This window comes from Maniola hyperantus, chromosome 16 (assembly GCF_902806685.2).
Source record: "Maniola hyperantus chromosome 16, iAphHyp1.2, whole genome shotgun sequence".
NCBI lineage: Eukaryota > Metazoa > Arthropoda > Insecta > Lepidoptera > Nymphalidae > Maniola > Maniola hyperantus.
The window spans coordinates 2,374,348-2,387,646 of NC_048551.1; the positions used below are offsets into that span (position 1 = coordinate 2,374,348).

The window sequence follows — 13,299 nt, forward strand, 5'->3', positions numbered from 1 at the left end:
CCACCTCCTTTTTGACAGTCGGTTAAAAACCGATGACCTTGAAATATTTACGGAACAATCTTTAAAATATCCCCTTTCTAACAAAAAAAGAATGAATGAAATCGGACTACGCGTTAATGAATTACAACTCAGTATACATTTTAACTTTCGTCCCCTCTCCTACGGGAACCATGCTGAATTTCGGGATAAAAAGTATCCTATATTCTTCCTCATAGTATGACCTCAAATCGTACCAAGTTTCATTGGAATCCATTCAGTAGTTTCAGCGTGATGCGCGGCCGTGATACAGACAGACAGACAGACAGACAGACAGACAGGCAAAAATGAAAAAAATTACAGTTTTGGGTTCAGTATCGATTATAGAGTGCCCTCGAAAAAAAAAAATTCAAAATATCTTCAATGTACAGAATTTGACCTGTTACAGTTTTATTATAAGTAAGTGATTGATGATGATGATAATTTCCCGCCTAACAATACCAATTCCCCGCGCGCTGTGCAGGCCGCCCTATGACGGTGCGCGGGAATAGCAGCGTGCGATGAACCGATAGTTTAGCTTTGGATCGTTTAGGTACCAAGGTAGTTTAGGACCTCGCACCAGAAATCACAGCTTTGCAAGACCTCTCCTCAGTAGGTGGAAGGACGACATAATGAACTGCAGCGAGCCGGTGGATTTGGGTGGCGGATGATCGTGGCGTGTGGAAGTCCCTACAAGAGACCTATGTCCAGCAGTGGACGTCTATCGGTTGATAATGACTCTGCTGGGAATCTAACCTGTGACCTACACCTGCTAAGTTATAAGATCACTGCACCAGGGAAGTAAAAGGCATTAGCCTAGCAATTACCTATAGGCTGTTAATTAATTTAAAAGCAAGCTGTAATTGCTAAATAGTCGTCCACACTTACATGAAGTGTCAATTTGTAACTGCTTTAATATTAATGATAAAATCGCTCCGACCTAGTAAAATATGTATTCTCTATAAGGACTATGCAGTATCCGATACAGCTCTAAATACTATGCGCACAGATAATACTCACATTTGCGCTGGCGTTTAATTAAACATAATTATGAACAATGACCAAAATTAAAAGGTTTTGAAAATACTAAGTAGGGTAGTTACACAATATTAATATATAAATAAATAAATAAATAATTTCTTTATTAAGGCAACAGGGATCCATATTTTGTTGGTATAGACAATGCTCAGAAACTATGTTAGTATAATCATTTTATTTTTACAACTATAATAATATATATATGTACTTAAATACAATTACAATAAGGTGCATAATATTTTTCCGCAAAAAATAACTGTGATGTAATATTAGTTCAAAATAAACAGTTTATGATGGAACCTAACTCACAAAAAGTGAAAACAAATAAAGCGGCCCGGCGATGGAACGCATTGGACGACTGGACTGCACGTATTGTTGCCCGTTTGCGTTAGTGACACAAAGTACCTATAATAGTCCGCGACAGGTTGAGATGGCAATCGGGGTATGAGGCGGGGGACGCATCTCCCGCACCGGGTTAGCGCGGGGACTGTGCGGGGCGTTGCCTTCGATCTCGATCTGTCGCGTACCTACAAGATTATATGTAAAACTAGCATTGTGACATTCATGCAAGTTTCATTCAATTCATCAACAACAAACTGTAAAAAAAAATCAATTCAATTGGATGAGCGATACGCGAACGCATAATTAAAGAACAAACGAACACACGAACATTAATCTGAAGAAATTAGAAGATGTACCTATAAGAAGCTTCGCTTCTGCTGGGTATCTCATAAGTCATAACAAACACCTCACAGTTTTTTCAGACACAATTGTAGAATGTGTGCACAAACTCAAAGTCACGTTTCAAAACTACGCCGACCTAGGATGACCGACCCAGCCCTGCGAGTCCAAGCTGAAATTCCATGTTAGTATATAAGGTGCGTATGCGCAGTATATGTCAGACTACATTTTTACCTCGGTAGCAACGGTCAACATGCGTTCCCTAGTAAGTTGATAGCATAATCGATTTTTTTTTTTCAATTATTTAACATCGATTCTAATGGAAAGTCCTTTAATTTGCAAATACAAGGGTGCTTTAGCATCAATCTTTGAAATTTTGGAAGCATTCAGATTAAGTTCACGCTTGACCTTATTGAATTATGCCAATATTGTTCTTATGAGCATCCTAATGAGGTACCACGAAAACAGCTGTTCTATTTGGCGGCTATTTTAAAAACGGTGGAAGTAACGCGCGTTCCATCCGAAAAAAAGTAACTCTCAAGTCAACCGAAAGAAGTTTTACTAATGAGTTAGTGAGTAGGTTTTGTTACATCTTCTTTCACTTAGAGAAAAGCCTACCCGCGACTTCATCCACGTTGAATTAGGTTTTTTTAAAATCCCGTGGGAACTCTTTGATTTTTCGGGATAAAAAGCCTATGTCACTCTCTAGGTGTTTATCTATACCCATGCAAAAAATCACGTCAATCAGTCGCACCGTTGTGACGTGATTGAAGGACAAACCAACAAACACACTTTCGCATTTATAATAAGGGTACTGATTATTTACTCTCAGGCCCGTGTACAAAATAGATACATACTTATAGTTAAAAGCCAAAAGAAATATAATATACTTATGCACATAGATAAAAATAAATAATCCTACATACTACATAGATACATATTTGTACTAGATACCTAGTATATTATTATTATTGTTAAACTAAAAATAATTAATTGGTTTCCAGGTATTATTCGCCCTCCTCTCCGTGGCTGCGGCCAAGCCTAAGCCTGGAGGTCTTCTTGGAGGTCTGGGTGGATGGGATGGAGGGGTAAGAAACATCTTAATTTATAGACCCTATCTTATTCCCAAGTCCAGTTGCGTGACAGACGGTTAGAGCTAAGTTATGGTTACCGTTAAACTTTGACCGGCATTTAAAGCAGAATTTCAGAATTATTTACTTTGGACTATTTAACCTTTACTGTCAAAGTATAACGATAACCGAAACGTAGTTTTAACCACCTGTCATGCAACTGAACCTTACTAATGTTGAGCATGAAACTTACGACTATTGTTATCAGTTAAGTTGTGGCGTTGTTGTATTATGTGTACCTACTTAGTTGAAATTTCGAGATAATATACCTGGGCACAAAAACATTTTCAATTCTGTCTGTTTTCCATCAAATACATGAATGATCTAATTTTCTTTGTTCTACCGTTTTCATATAATACGTTTTAATATCTAAAATTATGCAACTTTTTTTCCTTTTTTTTACTGTATTTACATCATAATAAAGATGAATAATTTCCTCACAGCTAAGCTATGGACACGCACCACTCACAATCGCTCAGCCCGCCCTCACTGTAGCGCATGCCCCTGTGATCCAAGCCGCCCCAGTGGTCCACGCCGCCCCAGTGGCCATCGCGGCCAAAGCGGCCACTAGCTACTCATCCTTCCAGAGAGTGAGTAAAAAGAAAAACAATCACTCTAGCGCATGGCTCTGTGATCCAAGCCGCCCCAGTGGTCCACGCCGCCCCAGTGGCCATCGCGGCCAAAGCGGCCACTAGCTACTCATCCTTCCAGAGAGTGAGTAAAAAGAAAAACAATCACTCTAGCGCATGGCTCTGTGATCCAAGCCGCCCCAGTGGTCCACGCCATCGTGGTAAAATGTGGCAGTTTGTGAGTTTATATACGTATGGTGTAATCTCCAAAACTAATGATCCTGAAAACTCTTTCACTGAAAGATTACATTACCCCGATGACTATCATCATTATGATCAACCCATCGCCGGCTAGCTACAGAGCACGGGTTTCCTCTCAGAGTGACAACGGTTTTGGCCATAGTCTACCACGCTGGCCATGTGCGGATTGGTAGACTTCACAAACCTTTGAGAACGTTATGGAGAACTCTCTGGCATGCAGGTTTCCTCACGATGTTTTCGTTCGCCGTTAAAGCAAGTGATATTTAATTAATTAAAACGCGGGTAACTCCGAAAAGTTAGAGGCCCGGGATCGAACCCCCGACCTCCGATTAGAAGGCGGACGTCCTAACCACTAGGCTATCACAGCGATGACTATAAATTAAGTAGGTAAAATATCAAACCTATTTCATAATTGTTCGTTTCACAGGTGATCCACCCAGCAGTAGCGCATCAAGTAGTGGCCCAACCCGTGGTCCACGCAGCCCCAGTGGTCGCCCAGCCAGTGGTCCATGCCGCCCCACTGGCCATCTCGCATGCCCCCATCGCCTCTTATGGTTCCATCGGCTCCATCGGTTCCATCGGTCACGGCTGGGGCCAGGGCTGGTAGGATAATGTATGTTAAATGTAAATAAATGTTCACGTCAGATCGTCGTAGCGCGTTGAGATCATGCCCAGAGTGTCGGGTTGGTGCAAATAAAATAAATAAATAAATATTTATATCAGTATTTTTAAAGACGTGTTTTATTTTGAACAGCCACGAAAAAAGACCGCCATACTTTGAAGCATGCTCGTTGGTGTCGTTTAAACCAAAGGTGCGTAAATACCGCATCAAATGTAATCTGTCCGCTTCACTCATGTATGTCACAAACACAAGCGTTTACTTCATTTTTTGTATCAAAAGTATAAGCTTTGCCTATCTGCAGTTTTATAATAATATATTTGCAAAAAGCTTTCTTTGTTATTAACTCATAATTCGCGTTTGATGCATTGTTGCATTGCTTCTATCAATTTTTTTGTAAATTGGTATCATAGTCAACAGTCAAAAACTCTGCTAATTTACTGATAGGTATACCATACCTCCTACTAATAACAAAGTCTAAGTACCACTGATGACAGTTAGTTAGTTTATTTGGTGATAAGTAGGTATAGTTATTCCTTCAACCCAAGTCCCTATCAGACTAGGCTTATAGCACGCAACGGAAACCACTTTATCAAACAAAATATCGCAAGGACAAAAGTTTAGAACTTAAAATTTTTTAATTTCTATCACGCGATGGGGAAAGGATTGTAAGTCAAAAAAAATCAGAGCTTTTTAAATTTTTATGTATTCAGTAAATCAGACTTTTTATCAGATTATGTGTATATACTCGTAACTATATATTTTATTGTAGTTCAAATATTATAAAGAGTACTATGACTTAAGTTTTAAATTAACGATGAGCGTAAGTCAAAGTAAGTATAGTACACGACAGGTTGGGGACGCCCCACACTCCCGCACAGCCCCTGCGATAACCCGGTGCGGGATAGCACGAGTGTAGTGCGTTCCCCGCCTCATACCCTGATCTGTCGCGTACTATATGTACGAGTGTGACTCGTTGGGAACCCACCGCTGCTGTACCTATAAACCAAGTTAGATGTAGGTATAGTACGGCTATTAGGCATTCACGGCGTGTTCGTTTTTGTGTCTGTTTCGGGAAAAAATATGTTCCTTTTGATCAACAAAAACGTATTTTTAAGTGCACCTAAACAAATTTTATAACAACATAAAGAGATATACTATTTATTGCAATGCAATTGGTAAAGTAAAAAAAGCAAGTTAAAGTAAAGTAGGTTTAACTATAGCAAAATAAATATTTACTTGCTGTGACGTTGTAAATTTTGAACTACTAATTAGCGTTTCGCTTTTAATAAAAATTTATTTTGTTCAAAGTATGTTGGTGCCACCTAGCATCAAGGTGCAGAACTACGCGTGGGTCGATGTTCAGAGTTCATTCGAGCCACAATAGATGGCGTTTGCTTCGTTGTCAATTGTCGTAAAAATAAAACAAAATAATTAAATAAAACCATAATATCATTTGTTTATTGTTAAGTCATTAACAAAACGGTTCTTATAATATATCCTTAGGTTCCGCAAATATTCAAAAATGAATTGGCTTCATGATCAAACTAACTGAGAGCGGCCACACTCGGGTTGCGTCTGGCAACACCGATAGGTGAGATTTAGAATTTTCCTGGAGTCAACATGTGAAGACGAATTTTTTTCGTTCCAGGAAAATCTCACTTCTTTTCGCCCATGGCTTCGCCTGGAAAAATACAATAGTCATAAATTTTAGTCATCCTAACGTATTTTCAATGTTTCATCAGTTATGGTGAGTGAAAAATCAAGTAATGTGGATTCGACAAAATGGCGGTTTGGTTAGAGAAAATCCTAATCTCATGATTTCTTTCAGTTCCAGTTATTTTAACTTCCCAAATAAATGAGGATAATGGGTTGTGGGTGGACTTCTGAAAACCATTGGTGGCCAGGAGTTCAATAGGTGAGTTGTGTTTGATCGGGAAAATTCCACGTGTCGAAATTTTCACACAGCACAAATTATAATCTTGTTTTTCTTTGTTACAGGGTTTACGTTTACGTTTACGTTTACGTTTTACGTTTAGCTTCAGTTTTCCGTTTTAGTTTTACGTTTACGTTTTCGGTTTTCGTATTTATTTCTCTTGCACATTCACGTTGGCAACTTAATTTCTATGGATAAGACTTGGTGAAAATCTTTGTAATGAAACATTTCGGTTGTGAAGAATCAAATAAATTGAGTTTTGGATCTTGGCCGATGCCGTCCAGCTACATTGCAGTCTTCGCACCTACAAGTAAGCAAATGTTTGTATCCTGCAACAGTTTAGTGAACCTTCTTAGTGTATGTGTACAGTAAGAACCTTGTCTTTACTACTGAGCTTTTATTTTGAAACAATTTTATGAATTTTACTGTGTCATTGTCTATTCCATGCCAATGGCATCTTAAATTTAAAACATAGATCTTATGTACTATCTACCTAAGTCATTCTAATGTATCTAAATTAAGTCTTGGCATTAAGCTAGAATAACTAAGCATTATTAGCCATCATTCTGTATTAAGCGACCCCGGTAAAAGTTACATTAAATACAATTTTTGCCTAACATCTAGCAAATTTCATTTATAACACCTCATATACATTACAAGGGAGTCGACGGCTAGCTTCTATTCTTTACTAGGTAGATAGATCAAGTAAAGTAAATTAAAATTATTTTTTTTTCCTCTAATCTTTGTAAGGTGGTAGATTATTCCGTATCCGGGTATATTTCTATTCCGCCCGATTTACCACCCTTACAAATGGCGCCCGAACGTTTTTTTATATAGTTATTTCAGTATATTTTGAGAAATTTTGTGAATTTTATGAAATGTACTCCGCTGATTGTACAATTTTCTAAGTAGTGACACATTGCAAAGAGCACTAAGCTGTTTTTTATGGTTAACTAACTAAATAATAACTAATAGTTAGAAATTTTGTTTGATAGTTTAAGTAATTTTCTGAGTATAGTCCAACAGTGGTTTTTTCTTATTTAATTAACACATTATAAATGGTGTTTATGCCGTTCAATTATGTTATTTGACTTACCTTGGAGGTGTATAAGTGAATGTTTGCCTTCAGTTTAGTAATAAACATTGCTTAACTGAGTTGTTGTTGGGTATTGCTTTCAATAGTAAGTACATCTTATGTTTGAAAATTCCGGTAACTTAGTATAATTAAAGTTTTGACCTCAAACCTCAGGACGACTCGCCAGATGGGGTTGTAGATTATCACAGTATAATTTTGTTATCGAACATAGGAAGGGTTGTGATAATGTAGTTCCGGATACCTTGTCGAGACTCATACACGTAGATGTAGTTGGTGATCGTGATGATAACTCTAGTCAACAAGTTTTGGTAGATGACTGGTATGACAAAACATTTAATGGCTGTAAAATCAATCCAGCAAATTTTCCGAATTTTAGTATTTTGAACGATAAACTATATCGTTACAGTAAATGTAAATACCAGCTTCTCAGTGAGTTCGACTGGAAAGAGGTAGTCCACAAGAACGACATCCTTAGAATTATGCAACAAAACCATGCAGATGCAACTGCAGGTCATTTTGGTGTGTTCAAAACTCATCGCAGATTATCCCTCAGATATTTTTGGCGTGGTATGTATAAGGACGTGGTTGAGTACGTTAAGAATTGTGATACTTGCTCTGCGTATAAACACACGACATCAGCCACTCCAGGTCTGCTAGGGAAGCCTAAAGTCTGCGAGAGACCTTTTCAGGTCATTTCGGCTGATTTAGTCGGACCTTTGCCTAGGTCTAAATCAGGATTTACATTTCTTTTTGTGGTGACGTGTTGTTTTTCGAAATATACAATGTTGTTTCCGTTACGGCGTGCCACAGGTGCCGCTGTTGTTAAAGCGCTAGAGAATTTTGTATTTTTGAACCATAGTGTTCCAGAGACTGTGATTGTGGACAATGGGTCCCAATTTACAGGATCTGAATTCCGTAATCTCATTAAGCGTTATAATATTCCGAAATTACACTACACACCACTGTACACTCCGCAAGTTAACCTTGTTGAGAGGTACAATAAGGTTGTTATGACTGCTGTAGCCGCTTTTGTGAAAGATAACCACAGGTCCTGGGACGAAAACCTGTACAAGGTCCAGTTCGCCATAAACAGTGCGGTTAATGAATCCACTGGATTCTCCCCGTTCTTCCTTGTCCACGCTAGAGAACCGGTCTTAAATGGTTCCTTCTATAAGGACACGGATAAGGAGTACGAGGCCGGAATTCCAAGGGAGGAATACGCAGGAAAGTTTGGAACTTTGGAGGACATATTTGGTCAGGTTAGGAGAAATTTGTTTCAGGCTCATGCAGAGTATGCAACGCATTACAACTTAAGGCGTAGGTCTGCAAGCTATTCTGTTGGGGACATAGTGTGGAAAAAGACCTATCCACAAAGCGACGCTACAAATTTTTTCGCAGCTAAGCTGGCACCTAAGTATGAAAAGTGCAGGGTTGTCAAGGTTTTGTCACCTTTGGTTTATGAACTAGTTAGAGTAGCTGACAACCACCCAATAGGCACTTGGCATATTAAGGATATTAAGAAGTAGATATTTGCCATTACTTAGTTTGGTCTAAACTGTTTGAATATTTAAGTTATCAATATTCAATTAGGAATTTGTATGAGTGTAGTGATGTTCTGAGTTAACAGTTACATTACCATGGTTCAGTTGAGGATGAATGTAGTGGATGTATGTAGGGATGAATATGTGATGATTGGAATGCTTGTGGTAGACCAACCGGTTGAGAAAGTAAAAATGCAAATATCGTACTTTGGGGATAACGAAAAGGGGGGGTTTTGTGTTTTGTTTTCGTTTTCCTTCTAGATAATGGATCATTTCTGTTATTTTTCCGATTCTGTTCCGAGATCTATTTTCTAGGAGAGTTATTTCGTTTTTTTTTTCTCATATTCCGATTTTGATTCGGTTTTATTTTTCCGAATGGGATAGAGAACGGTTGCCATATCAGATGGACCCGTTCACAACCAGATTTTCCGTATTTGTTGAGTAACAAATATTACGATGGTAGTTAAAAGAGTGAACCACCGTAGGCCTAGACGCATTCTATCAGTCAGCTGAAGAATGATGCCAAGATGTTTCCACTCAAGTGTCTTAGACACCATGAAGTTTTTTTGTATATATTCTTTTTAGAAGTCAGGGTTGTGTAGTTAAGTATAATGTATAAAACCTTACACTGTTTTCAGTATATTTATTTTGTTAGACAATTTTCCTTGTTAGTAGTAGATGTGCGTTCACGCGTAACTTCTGTGTTTTTTTTTGTTTGTTTGTTTCAGGCAAATTGTTAGTAGTTGTTGGATGACGCTGAGGGCAGCGTGGTTCAACCTGTTGAACCTTTTCGTAGGAGGGGAAGTATTGTGACGTTGTAAATTTTGAACTACTAATTAGCGTTTCGCTTTTAATAAAAATTTATTTTGTTCAAAGTATGTTGGTGCCACCTAGCATCAAGGTGCAGAACTACGCGTGGGTCGATGTTCAGAGTTCATTCGAGCCACAATAGATGGCGTTTGCTTCGTTGTCAATTGTCGTAAAAATAAAACAAAATAATTAAATAAAACCATAATATCATTTGTTTATTGTTAAGTCATTAACAAAACGGTTCTTATAATATATCCTTAGGTTCCGCAAATATTCAAAAATGAATTGGCTTCATGATCAAACTAACTGAGAGCGGCCACACTCGGGTTGCGTCTGGCAACACCGATAGGTGAGATTTAGAATTTTCCTGGAGTCAACATGTGAAGACGAATTTTTTTCGTTCCAGGAAAATCTCACTTCTTTTCGCCCATGGCTTCGCCTGGAAAAATACAATAGTCATAAATTTTAGTCATCCTAACGTATTTTCAATGTTTCATCAGTTATGGTGAGTGAAAAATCAAGTAATGTGGATTCGACAAAATGGCGGTTTGGTTAGAGAAAATCCTAATCTCATGATTTCTTTCAGTTCCAGTTATTTTAACTTCCCAAATAAATGAGGATAATGGGTTGTGGGTGGACTTCTGAAAACCATTGGTGGCCAGGAGTTCAATAGGTGAGTTGTGTTTGATCGGGAAAATTCCACGTGTCGAAATTTTCACACAGCACAAATTATAATCTTGTTTTTCTTTGTTACAGGGTTTACGTTTACGTTTACGTTTACGTTTTACGTTTAGCTTCAGTTTTCCGTTTTAGTTTTACGTTTACGTTTTCGGTTTTCGTATTTATTTCTCTTGCACATTCACGTTGGCAACTTAATTTCTATGGATAAGACTTGGTGAAAATCTTTGTAATGAAACATTTCGGTTGTGAAGAATCAAATAAATTGAGTTTTGGATCTTGGCCGATGCCGTCCAGCTACATTGCAGTCTTCGCACCTACAAGTAAGCAAATGTTTGTATCCTGCAACAGTTTAGTGAACCTTCTTAGTGTATGTGTACAGTAAGAACCTTGTCTTTACTACTGAGCTTTTATTTTGAAACAATTTTATGAATTTTACTGTGTCATTGTCTATTCCATGCCAATGGCATCTTAAATTTAAAACATAGATCTTATGTACTATCTACCTAAGTCATTCTAATGTATCTAAATTAAGTCTTGGCATTAAGCTAGAATAACTAAGCATTATTAGCCATCATTCTGTATTAAGCGACCCCGGTAAAAGTTACATTAAATACAATTTTTGCCTAACATCTAGCAAATTTCATTTATAACACCTCATATACATTACAAGGGAGTCGACGGCTAGCTTCTATTCTTTACTAGGTAGATAGATCAAGTAAAGTAAATTAAAATTATTTTTTTTTCCTCTAATCTTTGTAAGGTGGTAGATTATTCCGTATCCGGGTATATTTCTATTCCGCCCGATTTACCACCCTTACATTGCTCAAATATTATGGTATAGACATTATCAAGATGTAATTAAATGCAAGTTCTTCATCATAATATTTCCAAGTTGGTGACGCAAGGAAATGTTACGCTACGCACTTGAGTTATCATTCTTCTATATTTGGATTCGATGGCCAACTGGATCCAAATATCGATATCAGAAGAATGATAACTCAAGTGCGTAGCGTAACATTTCCTCGCGCCATTAACTCAACTTGTCCTACTTCTGTCCTAAATAAATTTTTCATATGCCTCAAAAATCAACAAGCAGCAATAATTGACACGTTTTCAATATAAACGACATATTTGTACAGTAAAATATAACCTAGAGAGGACGTGTCCCATAAATAATTGATAGGTAATTTGTTACATGCCAGGAAATAATCGATTTTAATAGTGAAGCTACCGAAATTAATATTACCGACGATAAATTATTATAACACTTAATTCATTGTATTAAATAAAAAGGAAAAAAGAGTAATAAAAAATATTAAAAACAATTTTTTTTGTTTTATTATTCATCTACTGAAGACCGCATCGACATTATAATAAAAATATGTAAAACAAGTAATTTAAACACTTCAAAAAACCCGAGTGAAAAAAGCGACGCTGCATCACGTCTGCAATTGAGATTAATTTATTAAGTGAAAAAAACACATTTCGCGAAAATTCTTTTGTTCAAAAAAGTTATAGCCAGTGTCACTCGGGAGAATTCTAACAATACCCCATACATCCTAATATGTTGATGCATTTAGAAATTATGGTGGAATAAAGAAAAGAAAAACACATAAATATATAGTAATATATGAACCCGAAATCATTACACTCCTTTTTTTGAACAGTCGTGCAATGAATGAAGCCAAAGTTATGCAAACAAGACACGTGTTCCCAGTTGACTAGATACTCATACTGGATATAGACACTTTGGCAAAATGTTTAATATCAAAACTAGGTCAGAACCTCATCTAATATTATTTTTATGCAACGACAAAAATCGCATGTGATGTAGGTACATAAATACAACATAAATCGCAGTAAATAGCTTGTTGAATCGATACAGTGGCACATCACTAGCCATCGCGTGCACGGTCGCACATCCGACTGTCCTGTGAACTAACTCTGGTTTATGGTGACCATGAGTTAAAATTTAAACAGAGATTTTTACAATACTGGCTGCACTAATGCCCAAAATGCAATGCTTGTGCACGTAGGTTGGAGCTCGACTTCGAGGTTGACGCAGAATCGATAGCTCAACGGTTAAAGGAGCAGACTGAAAACCGAAAGGTCGCCGGTTCAAATCCCACTCGTTACACTATTGTCGTACCTACTCCTAGCACAAGCTTTACGCTTAGTTGGAGGGGAAAGGGGAATATTAGGCAGCAATTAACTTGGCTAATATTCTTTTAAAAAATTACAACCTTGAACTGGAATTCCCAGTTATGTGGTAAACGTGCGGGACCAAAATTCGCCGATTTTTGCATGGTGTCATGGGGGCAGTAGCAAGAACAAATAAATAAAATTATACTATCTTATAAAATATAATTAAATGAACTTTCAAAGATTGAAAAAATATTATATTTACCGACACTCCAGGGCCCTTAAATATAAATTTTAGGGGTTTTGCAGGAAAATAAATTCTAGATACTACGTCCGCGTGGATTAAGATTTTAAATTTTTTTTTAAATTTAAAAAAGGGAGAACTCTTCAGTTACGCGTGAATGTGATACATACCCAGTATAATAGGTACATAATATATGTGTCTGGAATGCAAGCTACCTCCATACAAAACATAATATGATGCGCATGATTTTAGCTACGTCGATTTAGGTGGGAACACGTTGATTTAAAAATAATTGTAAAAGTGTATTTGAATTAAAAATCTTTCTGAGGAAATTTCAAAAAGAGTTATCGAGTCGACCGGGAACCCAAGAGCGGGCAGCTCTACTTTGAACAGAGATGTAGTTGGCCATCCAAAGGGGCGATGCCAGCATCTTGAACACAATGCCTCGCTTTGGTGATCTCGATGTGGTTTTAGATTGAATTTATTTTCTTTAGTTTTCAGCTTTTATTAAGATTTCAGTTTTATTAATGGATTAA

At 37.3% G+C, this 13,299-nt stretch overlaps 1 protein-coding gene across 1 annotated transcript; it reads left to right on the forward strand.

The window, feature by feature from the left end:
• Nucleotides 1-1,937: 1,937 nt before the first annotated feature.
• Nucleotides 1,938-4,370, forward strand: LOC117989745 (cuticle protein 70, isoforms A and B-like). Its single transcript, XM_069503804.1, has 4 exons — nt 1,938-1,999; nt 2,739-2,822; nt 3,308-3,454; nt 4,122-4,370. The coding sequence occupies exons 1-4, from the start codon at nt 1,949-1,951 to the stop codon at nt 4,299-4,301; spliced, it is 462 nt and encodes a 153-aa protein (XP_069359905.1). The 5' UTR covers nt 1,938-1,948; the 3' UTR covers nt 4,302-4,370.
• The last annotated feature ends 8,929 nt before the right edge of the window (nt 4,371-13,299 follow it).